This window comes from Lonchura striata, chromosome 34, assembly GCF_050655825.1.
Source record: "Lonchura striata isolate lonStrDom1 chromosome 34, ASM5065582v1, whole genome shotgun sequence".
NCBI classification, from domain to species: Eukaryota; Metazoa; Chordata; class Aves; order Passeriformes; family Estrildidae; genus Lonchura; species Lonchura striata.
The window spans coordinates 580608-598943 of NC_140736.1; the positions used below are offsets into that span (position 1 = coordinate 580608).

General features: G+C 49.9%; 1 protein-coding gene and 1 pseudogene across 2 annotated transcripts; both read left to right on the forward strand.

Annotated features, from left to right (window-relative positions):
• Positions 1-8462: 8462 nt before the first annotated feature.
• On the forward strand, positions 8463-17435 carry LOC110480641 (uncharacterized; annotated as a pseudogene). The gene is made up of 3 exons (XR_014950854.1): positions 8463-8471; positions 8779-14939; positions 15443-17435. The product of XR_014950854.1 is annotated as an uncharacterized LOC110480641 (transcript).
• On the forward strand, positions 13140-17435 carry LOC110480642 (uncharacterized). Its single transcript, XM_021548748.4, has 2 exons — positions 13140-13277; positions 14681-17435. Coding segments are annotated over exons 1-2 (1116 nt in total). The 5' UTR covers positions 13140-13275; the 3' UTR covers positions 15795-17435.
• Positions 17436-18336: the final 901 nt, after the last annotated feature.

An 18336-nucleotide genomic window follows, 5' to 3' on the forward strand; every position in this document is an offset into this window, starting at 1 on the left:
CAGGCAGATTCTCTCCTTGACTGTTTTGTCCTTCCCGGGTCCTCTTTGTTTTTGGGATTATTCTCAGTGTCCTCATTCCCTGTCCTTTTGTAGGCGTTTGTGGATCAGGAGGCCTGGCTGCCACCTGCATGCCCTGGCTCAGCTGCTGGATGAGCTGCACTGCCAAGGTGTGGAGCATGGTAAAAAAATGAGAGTTGCTGCAGCACAGAAGAGGAGAAGCAGCATTCGTTTAACCCTTGGTGTGCCGGGGAGCCACAAAAGCGTGTCTCATTCCATCCTTTCCATGCTTGGACCAATACATAAACTGCTCTCCTATTTCCTTTGTTATATTTTTCAGCACTTTTCCTTTGTCATCTCTTTGCCAACAGCAGTTTGAGTCACTTAGTTTTCCACAAACTCCTCCTTTTTCTACTAACAGATAACCTGATCCCATCCCCTGGTGAAATGTTGTGTTCCTCATTTCAGTGGCTTGGTCGGAAGAAGGTCAGGAGCTGGAGCTGTCTGGTTGGTTCTTATTCTGAGTACAGCTTGTAATCTAATGATGCCATTGAAATGATAAATGGGTTCTCTGCCTCCTGATAGGAATTTGTGAAAAACGCAATCACTTGGTTTTTAAAATTTTAAAAGTTTAATAATAGTAAAATGGTGAAAAAAGTTGTAATACATTTAGAGTAATAAAAATTTACAGTTAGGACATTTACAAGACAATAAAAAAAAAACAATTACAGAGGTCCGGATGCTCAGGCACTTAAACCAAGACGAGCATACCTTGGGATCTAGAGGAATCACCCTTAAAACAATACACAATTAGCTTCTTATAGTAAGAAAACCATAACTTCCTCTTCTCCGGAAAATTTAGGTGTTCCTTGAGTGAGTATCTCATTCCTTAAACCCCTCCTCCACATACATAGTTTCTCTTTTAACTACTAAAGCTTCATTTTATCTGCAAAGCTACATTTACTATACTATTGAAATGTTAATACAGCACAACTAATCAATATAATATAATGCATAGAGTAACTATCTGCGTAGAGCCATATAACATGCATTTTTAACAAATTTGTTTGGGTTCCCAGTGGCTGGTCCGTGGTGATGTAGAATTTGTTCTGTTGGCTGTTAAACTTTTCCCCATTTTTGGGCTCTGCCTCAAGCTGGGGCTGCATCAATTGACCCCATTTTTGTTATTCCATCATCAAATTCTTGAATTCCAACTGATTTCCCTGAACTTGTTATAGCAAAAACCCCACTGCTCTGATACACCCTGTATAGCACAGACAGTGACAGCATATGTTGGAGTGGGCAGAGGGATGATCCCCCCCTTATTTTCGTGAAGTTTTCACAACATTCTCCATTTTCTGTTTCCCTTTGCAGCTTCAGCCATTTCTGTTGCAGTGTCAGAGATCCTCACCATGGGCTCTGCCTTCAGCTGTGCAGATTCCATCTGTGCAAGCAGGCAGAGCTTGGGGTGAGGGGCAGAGGGGATCAGCCAATTCCTGCCCCAGGCAAGAAGAGCCAGGTACATTGTCCCCACTTTGCCCTGGCAGTGTTAATTTGCATTTCTAAAGCTCCTTCTGGGTGCCTGGAATGCAGCTTCTCTTCCACAGCAGCCTTCAGCAGCCTCAGCTGTGCCCCGCCCCCCACAACCTGCTGCTTTTTTTTTTTTTCTTTCAAATAATCCATTTAGTATTTGTGACTTAAAGGGTCACCTTTAAATCTCTTCTAGTTTTGCAAAGTGCAGCCTAAAGGTGAGTGTTGAAAAACCCAGACCAAAATTTTGGTATCTCTTACAGAAACATACACAAAAAAATTCCAAGGCAATTCAGTTTTTTCTACTTCTCCTTGGAGTAAAAATTCATTCTTACATCCCTAAGCGAAACCTAACCATAAATGCAGAAGTAGGATTATTACAAAAAATACTCTAATGCTCTAAACTTTGCACTGATACTGCAGGAAAAAGAAAAACTCCACCAATATGTTTAGTGTTAGAGTAAAGGCATTACTTGATTCTGACCAGGATGTGCAACAGAGATCATTCCATCCCCACATAGCTCGGGTGTGCAGAGAAAATCATTCCATGACACGTGCGTTTTACTTGAGTTTTCCCAAAATTGGTACAGTCTAAAGCAATCTCAATCCACTGGTTTAATGTTCTGTAGTTTCAAGTTGTGCAGTTTTTAGTATTCCTTTGCTTGTGCTGTTAATGAGGTGGGAAGTCCTGGATTTCCTTCTCAGCCTTTTGCAGACCAGGTGTCTGCAGCCCTGCCGGGGGCAGTGTCTGGGGTAGGTGTTGGTTGCTGTTTGCTGCTGGGGTTGATGTTTTGCTGCTGGTCGTTATCTTTGTGGGTATCTTTTGGGCCATTCCCAGTGTGTTGAGATGTTAAACTTATCTCCACTGAGTGGTGTAACATCCCTTAACAAAACCTTTAACATTTCTTTCCCCAAGGCCAAGGCAAAGCAAGCCTGAGTAGAGAAATCAAAGGTTAACAATGTTCAAGTCTATGAGCTGGTCTATTTTCCATGGATGCAGTGGCAGGCAGGGCAGTGTGTGAGTGTGAGTGAGAGCCAGAGTGGAATTGTCCCGGTGTCTCCCCAGCAGCTGTGGCAGTGCAGGCCCAGAGAGCACTGAAGCTGCAGCAGTGGCAGCAAGGGCTGGCCCCGGTGGCTGGAGCTGCCCAAGGAGGGTGGCCAGGCCGAGGATTTCAGCAGAGGAGGTGTGGGCAGGCCCAGGGCCTTGCCCCGCTGTGTAGCCCTGGCTGCTGCTGCGCTGCCTTCAGTGCAGGCTCAGGGGGGCCTCCCATCCTCCTGCTGCAGGCGGGAAGTGCAAATCTCCGGGGCTGCAGAGACCTGGAGCCCAGGCTGAGGGGTCCCCCCGTGTTCAGCTGTGCTGGCGGCTGTTTCTGGCCTCGGGGCCCCTTGGCATGGGCCACGCCACTTGGCCACCAGTGGTGCTGCTTTGCACTCCTTAGGCAGAGCCCATGTCCTGCTTGGATGTTGGCAACAGCAAAGTGCCAAGGCAGGCTCTGTGCCAGCCCAGCTTCCTGGGGGAGAGATTGCACCAGAGACAGGATTCTGGCCACAGACTGCTTTAAATGTGCATCCCTTATCTCCACCCTGCACTAGGTAGAGAATTCCCAGGGTAAGGAATTCCTGAGATCAATTGCAGGGGAGAGAACTGAATATGTGCCCTGGGTCTGGCTCTTCTTCTTGCCCAAGCCAATGGCAAAAGCCATACCCATGGCCTCTTGGTTTCTATCCCCAGCTTCCAAAAGTGTTTCTTTCTTTCCCCATTCATTCTTTGTACCCAGCCTGAGCTCTGGGGGATGCCAGGGGTTCTGGAGGTCCCATTGTATTCCTAAAGCTGCCATAACCCCCTGGAGGATTTTTCCTGTAAAATGAGTTCTGCTCTCTGAGTCTGTTGCTTCCACAATCCCTTTTATTGGAATTATGTCTTTTAGAAATGCCTTAGTAAGTGATCCAGTGGTTGTTGAGCAATCAGAATTGCTTTTGCCCCCCTGTTAGGTAAGATGGTGTCACCAGAAGATATTGAAGCCTTCCTGCTCAGGGCATTTCAGTGCCAGGCTCTTACAAGCACACACAGCTGTGCCGGTTGAGCTGACCATGGGGGTAACCTGCGCTTTGTCTGATTCCCTTTCCTCAATAACAGTGTGTCTTGGAACTCTTTTCCCTTCTGCTGCCCTTGAAGAGCCATCCACAAAGACATTTTCTGCCTCAGGCCAGGCAATGTCTCCTGAATCTCCCCCAGGCTGGATCTGGAGCTGTGTCACTTGAATACAGTGCTGGGTTTCTTCCCAGCCCCTCTGTGGGCTGTTCAAACAGGAGGCTGGGTTAAACCCTTCCCCTGTCCTCAGTTCTGAATCCTCCTGTGCCACTGAACAAGTTTCATACTGTAATAACCGAGCACTGCTCATCCATTGCGAGGCTCCTTTGGTGATCAAAGGTTGAACTTGATGGCAGACTGGAACAGTTGGAGATCCTGTTGTCATCAGGTTTTGGGCCTTGGTTCCCGTTGAAGTTGTGGCTGCACAATTCTGCAGACAATGAGGCCACTGTGGCCACTGGGTAAAACATTTTGGCCCAAGAATTCCTTTGGCATGGCCTTGTTTAACATTAACCTACAATTCCAGTTCCTTTTCTGAGTCTGGAAGAGTCACAGCTAAGGCATCAATATTTTTGGGTTTTCATTTTCTCAAGTTTTGTTCACTTTCTCCTGTCCATACCACAGCATGGAAGCTGTCTGGGGTTAGAAAGTCCTACAATGTTCTGGCTGGAACAGAGAATCCTCAATCCAGGTTGTGTTATTCCCTGTTAATCCTCAGAATTTTTGCAGCTCCCTTTTCGTCCTGGGAAGTGTTACTTCTGAGCTTGCCCAGACCCTCTTTGTGTCAAACCACAACAAACTTTTAGCAAAATATATCCCTAATATTTAACCTTTTTCTCCACCATTTGCACTTTTTTTTTTTTTCAGATACACAAAAGATGTTTATAGCCAGAAAATTCAGCCATTTCACAGGGTCTTTGTCTACCACTTGTTCTTGTCCTCCTCATTGGAGCCATCTGATTCCCTGACTGGCAGGATAGGAGTGCTGTAGGGAGACATCCCTGGCTCCAAGAGCCCTGCCTTTAGCAGGGACTCCATACCAGGCTGTGAGCCCTTCCTTCCCTCCCCTGGAACAGGATGTTGCTTTTAGACACCACTTGTCCTGGTTGCTTCCAAGTAATTTGGAGAGGCTCCACATCAAATTTTCCCTTTGGGTCTGCCCACACCTCTGGGTTCACTTTGATTTATTGAAAAAATATGGGTATTGATCTAGTACTGATATCGAACTGTGACGGATAAAAACCTCTCTAACAGGTTAAAGTTAGAAAGTGTGTGTTTATTCGACGCTGGGCATCGTGCGGGATCGCTCCCAAATACACACCACACCTTGCAGGTGATTACAGCGTCTTTTTATCCATACAAGTATTGAGTACACAAAATACAAATACATATTCATAATTTTGGTACATCCCATTACCCGCTTCGTATTCTAATCACTCCAAAAGCTATTAAGCATGCGTAGTTTGTCCCTTGAAATGGGTCTGTGGTCCCTTTCATGGGGAGAGGTCTTAAAAGGAGGAAGTAAATGAAGTCTTCCTCGTTCTGACCTTTCTACCTTCTCAATGCAAATATGACAAATGAACTCTTGGTAGAACTCCCATTCCTTGTCTTCAATTGGTTTCAGAACAGAGGAGGCCCACAATTGTCTTATGTTCCTAAAAGCTATTTATCAGTTTCTATATTCTTCATTATAAACCCAGCTAACTAAACATTGTGCTGACAAGCAATAAAATATTAGTTAACTACTAACTCCTGACTTCATCAAGTCTACTCATTTATTATTATTATTTTAATTAACTCTAGTAAAGCTTATTTCTAACTAAAATCTTAGCTCCTCTAAAATCTCTAAATTCCTTAAAGTTTACATTTCAACTTCAGCACAGGCCTTGCCAGACATTTGACACAAAGGTACAGCAGCAATAGCCTCTGTATCACCTTTTACAATATTCCAATGCCACCATCAAATTCCTTCCTAGTCAATTACAGAGTAGGAAGAAAAAGAAATTACTTTATTTCAAATCTATCCCCCACAGCTCCTAATAGTGATTGAACAAATGACACCAGCTCAGCTTTCCCATTTATTCCCTTAATAATGAAAACACTCCATTACAATTTTCCCCGCTTAGGTGTAAGATTCAGAGTGGATGGAGAGGCCCCTGTGTCCATCAGGAGAGGCCTCCTCTGGATGCAGACGCAGCCTGAATGTTCTCCAGGGCTCCAGTGTGGTGGGTCCCCGGTGGGATGGGAGCTCAGAGAGCCCTGACAATCCATGTCCATGCAGGGGTGGACTTGCTCCTGCTGAGGGTGCTGCTGTCTGTGCTTGCAGTGTCCTTGTGGGCTGCAGCTGGAGCCCTGACTCCTTCCCAGGGGCTGTTTGGGTGGGCTCTGCCCTGGCCAGGAGGGCAATGCCTCTGCCAGGTGCTTGTGGCCGACCCCGTCATGCCCTGGGTGCTGGGGCCCCCTTGGGCCCTGGGGTTGATCCCTCAGGGGCTGTAGGAACTCTGCCATGGCCTTTGCCTTCAGCTTGGCCTTTTGGTCATCCCTTCTTGCCTTCAGCTGCTGTGTCTTTGTGCCCAAGTGCTGCAGGGCCTTCTTGTGCCACTCCTGCAGCCCCGGTCACTGCCTGTGGGTGCTCATCCTCTGAGAGCTGCTGAGCTTTCTGCAAAACCTTTCCTTTCTGCAGGGACCCAAAGCAAATCCTTAACAGCAAATCCTGATGCTTCCATGTGCACTCTGCATTTCCCAGCTGTTCCTTTGTTTTCCCCCTTGTGCTCAGGGTCCCTGCCCAGCCCGTGTGGCAGAGCCGGTGCCTGTCCTGCCGCAGTGTCCAAAGGCGGCCCCCCCGGCGGGCAGGGCCGGCAGCTCCCTGGGGCCGGGCAGCGGCCGGGGCGTCCCGCAGCCTCCTGGGGGCCGGGGGCCACTGCCGGCCCTGCCCGGGGCTGGTGGGGTCAGGCAGCGCCCGGCGCTGAGCCCCGGCTGCCCCACAGCCCCGGCCCGGCCCCGCAGCTCCCCACAGGCCCCCAGCCCGTGCTCCCGGTGCCGCACCTCTGCGCCCGGTGCTGCCGCTGCCACCGCAGAGAAACCCCTGGCATCCTGACCTCCTTCTTTTCCTGTCTCGGGCAACTGGGAATTCAAAATATCAGCTGGCAAATTGTGAGGTTAAGACTCTGTGGAAAAACATCCCAATCCAGAGTATTTTTCTCTTCCTCCTCTTTTCCATCATCCGTTTTCTTACCACATAGATTCCTCCTGCTGCTTCTTGCCTGAACCATATTGCTGCACACTCCCCTTCACCTGATCCCTTCCCAGCACACCAACACCATCCATCACCTGTTGTCCAAATCCCTTCTCCACTTCCTCAGCATTCTCCCAAGGAACCCTTCAGAGACATTTTGGGGTCATTATCCCTTTGGCCAGGACCCCTCCCTGCCTTTCCCTTTTCTCCCCTCCATGGGTGCCTTGCCATTTTCACTCCCCGAGGATCCCAGGGCACTCACTGATGAGATTTTCAGTGCTCTCTCCCTGCTGACTCTTCCCAGACCCCCCTGATGTGTCACTCATCTGTCTCCTGGTCACTCCCGGGTCCCCAATCAATCCCCGGTGCCGCCAGCCAAGGGAGCCGATCACCCAAAGTGGGTGAGGCACTTTCAGCTGCACTCCCTGCCCGCTGCCCCGGAGAGTGGAAGGAATTCAGGATGAGCCCCAGGGTGTGTGGAAAAATTGACATCAGCAGAGAATTCTGTCCACAAAGCAAACAGAGGAGTTCTGTAAAAGTAATTTCATTTCTAAAAATGGGAGAGGCCATGGGACATTCCCCATGGGATCTCTCCAATTGTTGGAGGACTCTTTTTCATCCAAAATTTCCTGGCCACATCTCCCTCTGCTTTCCCCATTAGCTGAAGTACTTGAGAGCTACAGACTCCCCAGTCCAGCTACTACAGACCCCCTTAATATGCTCCCTGCTTTTATATCGCAAAGGATATTCATGGCTCTGTTATGTCTTTGCTGTTCTTCTGGAAGTTCATGAACTGAGCAGGACCTTGGCTGAGCAGCAGTCTGTGTCATCAATTGATAACATTTTCTGAAACAGATGGCTTTTCCTGTCACTTCCTTTATGTACAGGTTGCTGGCCCTATCACTGAGCAGATTCAGAGCATCTGTTTGTAAAGACACTATCCTCTTGTTCTTTTCATGGGCTCCCCCGTTTGTGGGACATCCCCCCTGGAGCAGGGTGTCCCCTCTGTGCTGTAGCCCCCGCGCTCAGGCAGAGCTCAGCCAATCAGAGCCCGCGGCGCTGATGACTCACCAGTTGCCAGGCAGACTCGCAGCTCCCCGCGTTCCCCACCTGGACCCCACCTGCGCCCCCCCGTCGTCCCCATGGCCCCCGCGAGGGGAATTTGGGGAGGTGGGAGTGGGGCAGCGCCAAGGCCGGGCCCCCCCGCACTGTCCTGGCGGGAGCGGCTGCAGTGGGGACCGAGTGCGGGCAGGAGCGGCCGAGAGCCCAGCGCTGCCCCAGCCCGACCTGCCCCAGCTCCATCCCTGCCCTGCGCTGGGATGCTGTGGGTGTGGGGGGAAGAGGGAGCCGGCAGTGGGTGCTGGGCCTGGGGGCAGGAGGAGAAGGGAAGGAGAAGCAGGCTTGAGGAACAGAATGGTCAAATGATGCAGGTGGCAGGAGAAGGTGGGATTGAGCAGGAGAAGGAGAAATAAAGGAGGAAGAGGAGTGTGAGGAAGACGAGATACACAAGAGGAGGAGGAGGAGGAGCAGAAAGAGGAAGCAGCAGAAGGTTCACCCCTCCCTGTGTCTGCAGCCTTCCCCCAGCCCCAGGAGCGCTGATCCCCCCACATGCAGCAGGTGACTGTGGAGATGGATCCACGATTTTCACGGGGTGAATCTTGGTGTTTCTGAGCTTTCTTTGGCTAAATGTTGGTGCTTTGGTTTTATGTGGCAACTGAATCTTTATGTTTTGGAGGAGGCTTTTGATGAGTTGTGATGTTTAGGGAGTTTTTGTTCTGTGTCTTGAAGTTTGTGGGATTTTTGGGCTGAATCTTGGTGTTTTGGAGATTCTTATACAAGATTCCCAATGACTTCCTGAGATGAACTTGGGCAAGGAGGAACATCCAGTCCAATGTGCCCTCCTCTTGTTTTTTCCCCAAACCAGGATTTGTCATTCCTGGGGCGTGGCTGGATGGAGGAGGAGGAAAAGGCCCGGAGATGCTGCAGGAGGAGGAGCTGCAAACCCAGCCCAGGGAGCTGCGGGGAGGAAAGAGCCCCCCTGAGCCAGTAAGGCGGGCGGAGATCCAGGTGGAGCTCGGAGCTGGTGGAGAAGCCTCATGGCAGGGAGAAGCCCCACAAGTGCTTGGAATGTGGGAAGGGCTTCAGCTGGAGCTGCACCCTGATCCGGCACCAGAGAATCCACACTGGAGAGAGGCCCTACAATTGTGGAGAGTGTGGGAAGAGTCTCAGAGACAGCTCGGACCTGGTCCGGCACTTGGTGATCCACACTGGGGAGAGGCCCTATGAATGCTTGGAATGTGGGAAGCGCTTCGGGTGGAGCTCAGACCTGAGAAAACACCAGCGGATCCACACAGGGGAGAGGCCCTATGAGTGTCCCCAGTGTGGGAAGAAGTTTCAGACCAGCTCCACTCTTCTCATACATGAGCGGAGTCACACAGAGGAGAGGCCCTACCGCTGCCCCGACTGCGGGAAGGGCTTCAAGCACAACTCCAGCCTCACCATGCACCAGCGCATCCACACTGGGGAGAGGCCCTACGAGTGTAGGAAGTGTGGGAAGAGCTTCTCACAGAGCTCAGCCTTGACCCAGCACCAACGGAGGTGCCACTAAGGGAAGCCCTGCGAGTACCCCGAGTGAGGGAAAAGCTTGGAGTGAGGGAAGAGCTTGTATTGTCTCTCTCTAGGCAGATCGAGAATGATTCAGACTCTGATTCAGAAAGGTGCTGAGAGTAAAACTCCGATTTATTCAAAATACACCGCTCTTTTATACAGAGCTTCACAAGGATCAAATCCTTTGGTTCTGAAGTGAAAACAACCTTCAGCATTGGTGCAGAGTGCTTGACGCATAGTGATAGAACTTAACTATAAAGAATGTGATAAACAAGAGAGATAAAGAATTATTTACATTCTTTCCCAGGCTTTTTGCCTGGCTAGAAACTCTCAGTTTCTTTCTTTGACTGAATCTGAGACCCACATTTCCCCCTTTTTGTTTAAAGAAGGAGGCGGGGTTTGTCAAAACACCTTGCAAAGAAGAGGACAAACACAACTCCGAGGTTCACTAGTTGATAATTCAAAACCCCCATTGGATGATGGCTCAGAACAGTCAAAGAGATTTTGACTTACACCATAACTCTTTACAAATTTAACTGTTAAATCTAAAACTCCATCACCAACACTAAAACATTGTTAGTCTGCTTGTAATGCTCGCAGTCTAACTCGTCACCAGTCCATGTCCAAAAGCAAAGTGAATCAAATGTTCATTTTCTCCTTGTGGAGGGGCCGGCTGACTGATGGTCGGTGTCTTGAACATCATCTGAAGATTGTGATGGATGGTCAGCACCATGGTCACCGTTCACAGGCTCTCTGTTGCCCACATTCTGTTTCTGCTGTCTCAAGTCAGGGCGAACACACTTCACAGGTATCCATCGTACCCCGATACCTGTGGAGACACATGCATACCTGCGGCCCAAGTAATGAGGTTGCATGGGCCCTCCCACCTATTGGTGACAAGGTCCCACACCCAGACCTTCGCTTGGGGCAGGTGCGTCTCACCTGCTGAATGCAGTGAGAGAAAATGATTCAAAATAACAGGAACCTCTGAATTCTTTGGCACAGTTAAATGGTTGATTGTGTACAAAGCTTTCTCCAACTGACTGTGTGGAGTCTCTCCTGGCATTCCCCCTTTTTGTTTCTCCAGAACACACTTTAAAGTGCCATGCGTGCGTCCAACAATGGCCTGAGGTGTTGGTGAATGTGCAGTGCCAAACTTGTGTGAGACTCCCCACAGGCGCAAAAGCTGACGTACCTTGTGTGAGGCATAGGCAGGGCCATTGTCAGTCTTTATGCATGAAAGTATCCCCAAAACTGCAAAAGCCATTCTCCATGAGCAATCACATCGCGACTCTTCTCCCCCATGTGAACAGTTGCCCACATGGCTGATGAGAAGGTGTCGACAGACACATGCGCATACTTGAGTCGACCGAACTCGGCAATGTGTGTAACATCTGTTTGCCAGAGCTGCAAGGCTTTCAGGCCTCTGGGGTTCACCCCTGCCAGTAAAGGTGCAGCAAACCCATGACAGTCAGCACAAGAGCTGACAATGTCACGAGCCTCGGTTGCTGTCAAATCAAACTTATTTTGCAAAGTATGTGTACTTTGGTGAAAAAATCATGTGACGCCTTGGCTTGTGCAGTTCTATCAGGCTGCGGTGCCATCCACGCAGGGTTAGCCAACGTATCATCCCTGGCATTACCTTCAGTTATAAAACCTGGTAAAGTGGTGTGACTCCAAATGTGCAGGATGTAGTATGGATGAACCCGGTCCTGAGTTGCACACCACAACGCTCTCAGCAATTGAAACAAGACGGCATTGTTGACCTCCTTCAGCAGTGAGCAATCCAACCACTTGGTTATGTCTGCAACATATGCAGAGTCAGTGACCAAATTCAAAGGCACCTGAGAGAACCTCTGAAATGCCATAGCAACGGCTTTCAGCTCAAGCAACTGGGCTGAGCTGGACACGTGGCCTTCTAGCACTTGCCATCCAGACTCCTTCCAGGTCACAATGGCCTTTCCCGTTTTCCCTGAACCGTCAGTGAAGAGAGTGGGTTCCCGCACTGGCACTTGACTATTTTTTGGTCGCAAGGATAGATTGATTGTCTTTGCCAGTTGCAACATTTGTGACTGGGCAGATGGTAAACAATTTGCCCTAAAAAATTTTGCAGTGCACATTGCAAAGGAACATTGTTGATGAGACCCCATTCAAAGGTGTCCCGTTCCATTGGAAGGACGATCCTTGCAGGATCAGCTGCCATCAATTGCAAACACCGATAATGGCATTTGATTATCAGCTGGGCAACCAAATCAATCAGCAAAGACACTGTCTTTTTGAGTTGATGGGGTAAAATACCCACTCTAAGATGTGCAAAGGATCAGGCCATTGTTCATCTCACTAGCCAATGATACCCGTGGGATGGCTGTCTGGATAGGTAATAAAAACAGTGATATCAACGGAAGGGTCTACTCGGTAAACCTGGCGAGTAGACAGAGCCTTTTGAACCTCCTCCAGCACTTGCTGCGCTTCAGGAGTCAACTTCCGAGGGGAACTCAGGTCTCGGTCTCCCCTTTAAAAGTTTGAACAGCGGGGACAGCTGTGCTGTGGTCAGCCCCAGATAGGGACGTAACCAATTGAGGACCCCAAGCAATCTCTGGGAATCATTCAGGGTTGCAATAGTTTCTGGAAATTGCACCTTCTGATGCTGAATGGTTCGCTCCAGAATCTTGACCCCCAAATACTTCCAAGGAGGTCAGCTCTGAACCTTTTCTGGAGCCGCTTGCAGTCCATAAGAATGCAAGGCGGAGAACAACTGAGGCCAAACCCTCTGCAGTTCCTCCTGAGTGGGAGCCACCACCAGAATGTCATCCATGCAATGATAACAATACATGTCAGGGAACTGCTCGCGGATTCCGGACAAGGCCTGGGTCACATACCATTGACAAATGGTCAGACTGTTCTTGCAGCCCTGTGGCAAAACTTTCCATTGATATCTTCGTACAGACTGATCATTGTTGACAAAAGGCACAGTAAAAGCAAATTTTGGTCTGTCATCAGGATGCAGAGGGATCGTAAAAAAACAATCCTTCAAATCAATGATCAAGATTTCCCAACCTGCAGCGAGCATGGTAGGCAAGGGCATACCAGGCTGCAATGCCCCCATGCTTTCCATGACTGCATTGACTTTTCAGAGGTCCTGTAACAACCTCCATTTCCCCAACTTTTTCTTGATCACAAAAACAGGAGTGTTCCAGGGACTGGTAGAAGACTCAATGTGTCCCTGGCGAAGCTGATCCTGAACTAACTCATGAAGGGTGACTAATTTTTCAAATGGCAGGGGCCACTGGTTCTCCCAGACGGGTCAGGTCACCAGCCACCGTAAAGGCAGTGTAGGGTAATCTGCACCCTTCAACACAGTGACCCCTGTCAAAAATCCATCCCAATGCGCACACCCCAGGCTGCCAGCACATCCTGCCCCCAAAGAGTGACCGGAGCTGCAGTAACATAGGGCTGAACCTTAGCTGTCTGCCCTTCTGCATTTTTGATCAACACAGCCTGCCAGCTCACAAATGTCTGTGCTGCACTCCCCAAGCCTTCAATGGCCACTCCCACAGAGTCTAAAGGCCACTTAGGAGGCCACACAGAGGCAGAGATGACTGTCACATCGGCCCCGGTGTTGATCAAACCTTGCAGCTGGATCCAAGGCAGGCTGGCACCTGGTAAAATCACAGAGCACATCACCTGCGGACGGTTGGCAGAAATGAGCGCAGACTAGAGGACTTGCTGCAATCCCGTGGATCTGGAGCCACCATCTCCATGCATCAGTTGATCTGCCCTGGGAACACACGACTGGAAAGGCACAAGTTGAGCAATGTGGGTTCCTGCCGGAATAACGACAGGAGGGGAGGGTGTGGAAACCATAGCACAAGTCTAGCCCGTAAAATCAGAATCAATGACACCCGGGTGCACAAAGACCCCCAAAAGGGTAGTGTTAGACGGCCCCATCAACAATGCACCCAGTCCATGACCTAAAGGCCCAAATGCATTCAGAGGGACCCTGTGCACCTCAGTAGAATCTAAGATGACTGCTGCTGTGGTGTGTACATCCACCCCAGCAGAGCCGTGGGTGCCTGTGTTGAGTTGACTGGGGCACCCTGCACTGGTGCTGCGCTCTGGGGGATCACTTGTGTCAGCGCGCAGTTCCCCTGTGCGCTCCTGCCCCCGTTTCCTGAGCCTGTCAGATGCTTACCATTAGCATGTTAAGCAGACTTGCATTCCTTTGCAAAATGACCTGGTTTACCACACCTGGAGCACAGAAAATTAGAGTCTGACCCCTTCTTGACTTCTGTCCCCTGCCCCTGCTTGCCCTTCTTCTTCCCCTTCTTGCGCCGACCAGTCCCTGAGGACAACAGGCCTACCCATAAAGATGCTGCCAGAACAGACATTTTGTGGTCCACTGTACCAACTTTGGAACAAGCCTTGACCATGTCTGTCAATGATGGATCGCCTGGCAATGCATCTATAATTTTCCTACAGTCCTCATTTGCGTTGTCCCTTGCCAAAGTTTTGCACAAAACCTGTCTCAAAGTCTCATCATCAGTCTGCTTCTCCAAAGCAGCTGCAAGCCTCTCAACAAATGGCAGGAACAACTCTTTGGCCCCCTGTGCTATCTTTACATATCGTTGCCTGGGAGCAGCTGTCTCCATGGTCTTGAGCAATGCCACAAAATCTGAGAAGGGAGGGAGAAGCAGGCTTGAGGAACAAAATGGTCAAACAATGGATGTGGCAGGAGAAGGTGGGATTGTGCAGGAAAAGGAAGAGTAGCAGGAGGAAGAGGAGTGTGAGGGAAGAATAGGGATACAGGAAGAGGAGGAGCAGAAATAGGGATCACCACAAGGTTCCATCCCTCCTTGTATCTATAGCCTCCCCTCAGCCCCAGGAGCATTGCCACCCCACATGCAGCAGGTGACTGTTGAGGGGTTCCACGATTTTCACAGGGGTGAATCATGACATTTCTCAGCTTTATTGGGTTAAATGTTGTTGCTTTATTTTTTTTAAGGTGCAGAATCTTTATACTTTGGAGAGAGTTTTTGCTGCATCTTGATGTTTGGGGGGAGGTTATGATCTGTGTCTTGAAGTTTGGAGGATTTTTATGCTGAACTTGGTGTTTTGGAGGTTCTTACAGACACATGATGCCCAATGACTTTGTGAGATGAAGTGGGGACAGGAGGAACTCCCAGTCCAAGGTGCTCTGTTCTTTTTTTTCCCCAAACCAGGATTTTTCATTCCCAGGGAGGAATGAAAATGGAGGAAATGGAGGAGGAGGAAAAGCCCTGGAGATCCCGCACAAGGAGTGGCATCAAACCCAGCCCAGGGAGCTGCAGGGAGGAAAGAGCCCCCCTGAGCCAGGAAGGCGGGCGGAGATCCAGGCGGAGCTCAGAGCTGGTGGAGAAGCCTCATGGCAGGGAGAAGCCCCACAAGTGCTTGGAATGTGGGAAGGGTTTCAGGCGGAGCTTGGATCTGATCCATCACCAGGTGATTCACACTGGGGAGAAGCCCTACGAGTGTGGGGAATGTGGCAAGCGTTTCAGCTGGAGCTCCAGCTTGAGACTTCACCAGAGGTTCCACACCGGGGAGAGGCCCTTTGAGTGTGGGGAGTGTGGGAGGAGCTTCAGCCAGAGGAGCTGCCTGATGCAGCACTCGGTAATCCACACTGGGGAAAAGCCCTTTGAGTGTGGGAAATGTGGGATGAGCTTCAGCCAGAAGGGCTACCTGATGCAACATCAGAGGATCCACACTGGGGAAAAGCCCTATGAGTGTGGGGAATGTGGGAAGAGCTTCAGGCAGAGCTCTGGCCTGAGGAGACATGAGAGGATCCACACTGGAGAAAAGCCCTATGAGTGTGGGGTGTGTGGGATGAGCTTCAGCCTGAACTCCCAGCTTATGGAACACAAAGAGATCCATACTGGGGAAAAGCCCTACAAGTGTGGGGAATGTGGGAAAAGTTTCAGAGAAAGCTCAGCCCTGATTTGGCACAGGGTGATCCACACTGGGGAACGGCCCTACACCTGCTTGGAATGTGGGAAGAGCTATGGGTGGCGCTCAGACCTGAGAAAACACCAGTGCATCCACAGCGGGGAGAAGCTCTACGAGTGTCCCCAGTGTGGGAAGAGGTTTCGGATCAGCTCCAGTCTCCTCGTACATCAGCGATTTCACACAGAGGCGAGGCCCTACCGCTGCCCCGACTGTGGGAAAGGTTTCAAGATAAACTCCCACCTCACCGAGCATCGGTGCATCCACACCAGGGAGAGGCCCTACGAGTGTGGGAAGTGTGGGAAGAGCTTCTCACAGAGCTCAGCCTTGTTCAAACACCAAAGGAGGCACCACTAAGGGGGGAAGCCCTGTGAGTTCCCCAAGGGTGGGAAGAGCTTCTTACACTCCTCCCAGCTCCATCCTCCATGGGAGGATCCATGTTGGATGATCCTCAGTGACCCTCACTGGGCAGATCCCTGGTGATCTATGGGCCTGGTCATCTGTGTTGGGAAGACACTTGGCTGGGAGGCTCCACATCTTCCTCGTTCCCTGTGGGCACCTAGATAAACCCAGTGGCAGGAACATCCATTGGGGCACAGACCAACAATGGGAATTCCTTGGGGAGAGCAGATTTATTGACTTTCAACTCCATAAAATCTTCTGCATTCAATCCTATCTTCTGGCGGCATCAAAGAATACTGAATGGTCTTGGAGGTATGTCCTAGGTTGACTATATGATGCTTGTATCTCCAATTGTCTGTTCTGTTTATGGTGAATTATAATTTTTGCACCTTTAAGACTTGTTCCAAGAGCAAAGGAGGGAGAGAAGGGCAGAGTATGTTTTCAGAAACTGGACTCACTCCTCCACATTCCTGCTCCTGGGCCAGGTTGTCTGCAGATGGGCAGACAGAGGTACAGAGCTCTCCTTTGCTGTTAATTAGTTTTAGCTAGCTGTGGCAGAGAAGTTCCCTGGACTGTGGCTGTTTTTCCCTTTTCTTTGGACCTGTTTAAACCTGCTCTGGCCTGAACACCCAAAAGAGCACCGGCAGCTCACACCTGTGGCCCAGCGGGCCAGGCCTGGACTGTGGCATTTCCAGCACCGGAGGGACTGATAAGAGACTGAGTGAGCTGAGCTACAACCCACGGAGGGACTTTCTGAGTTTGTCTCTATTTTAGAGCAGCAAGAGGTTTTATTGTTTAATATTGTTTAGGTTTTATTCTTTAAAAAACAGTTTTTTCCACTGTTCTCCAAGGAGGTATTTTTCCCAAACTGGCTGGGGGAGGAGCCAATTGAATCTGCTTTCCAGAGGAATCCCTTTGGAGGTTCTCTCTCAAATTTGCTCTGAACCAGGACAAGGTCTTTTCCAACTTCAGGGATTCCACAATTTTGATTTCCTATTGCCCAAGGGTGTCTTCTGCAGCCAGATGGTGGAAAAACTGGGGAAAAGACCAAGATTTTGGAGACAGTGGGGTAGAAACTCCACCAAAAAGGTTCTTCCCTCCACCCAAGCACGTGGATCCTCAGCCGGCATGGACATGGAAGTCTTTTTCTTTTGGCCTTGATTTTGTTTTCATTTCTCTTTATCCCTTTAAAATATTCAATATTGAAGTAAAAATAGACATTGAACTAAGTTAGTGGATGTGGTCATGGTAGGACACAGACATGGTGGGACACATGTAAGAATGTGCCCTCTGTTGACAGAGTAAACAAGTTAACCTTTTGTTCCCTTAAAAAGGACAAAAGGCCAGGTGTTTCTCTCCTCAATTTAAAAGACACCTCATAGGACCTCTGGAACTTCACCTCAAACTTAAGGGTAGCTAATTGGACAGGAGCCAAAAAGTCCCACCTAAGCAATTCCCTGGAAAAGAAGAGAACAAAAGAAGTTAATTGCTTTTGCGAAGTGTTTTAGCAAGAGCAAGAACCTCTTGCCCTGACTTGGCTTTTCTCTGTAAAAAGCTTTTTTATTTTTGCCTTTTATTAAAACTTTTTATTCCCAACACTGTCACATGAGCCATCCTGCTTGTTTTATGCCACCTGAGGTAGCTGAGCTATCAAGGGTATAATGCTTATCTCTGAGAGCTTATAAGACCAGGCTCAAAAAGAGAAAAAGCATTAGACATGGAGAGTGACATGGGCACAATGGACATGGACGGGAACAGGGCCATCCCTAGGGACATGGGGAGACACAGGCATGGATGGAGACGTGGGGGACAATGACAGGGATGGAAACATGGTGGGGAGACAGCCATGGGTGAGGACATGGTGGGACATGGGCAGTGACAAGTGGGGACACAGCCATGGCCGGTGCCATGGGAGGAACTTGCAGGGGATGAGGGGGATGCTGGGTTTGAGGGAGTTGAAGGTTCCTGGGCAGGACTTGGACCTTGCTGAGGCCTTTGGGGAGCCCAGGCCAAGCGGCTCCAGCTGCGCTGGGAGACTCTGGTGGAGGTTCTGGGGCAGCTGCTCAAGGACCCCTGACCTGGAGCCCCAGCTGGGCACTGGGCTCCTGGAAGGGGATGAACATCCTTGTCCCTAGGAGGGAAATCCCGACACCCCCAGGGTGTTGGGGACAGCTGAGGGGCCACAACAGGGAGGGGAAAGCCCAACAGAGCTGTTCTCCTCCTAAGCTACATCCTAAAAGTCCCAAAACTCAGGGATTCCTCCCAGGAAAAAGCTGCCAGGAGCTGCCTGAATTGAGGGAAAGGGGGGATGTGATCCCCAAACTGAACAGGAGGGGTCTGGATCCCCAAATCCAAGCCCAGGGGTGAAAGGTAGAGCTGGAGGGACAATGGGGAAGGGGTGGGAGAGCAGGGGAAAAGGACATTCTGAGCAGGAGAGGATTGGGACCCTCAGATTGAGTTGGGAGGGGTCTTTGGGTTGGGGGAACAATGGGAGTGG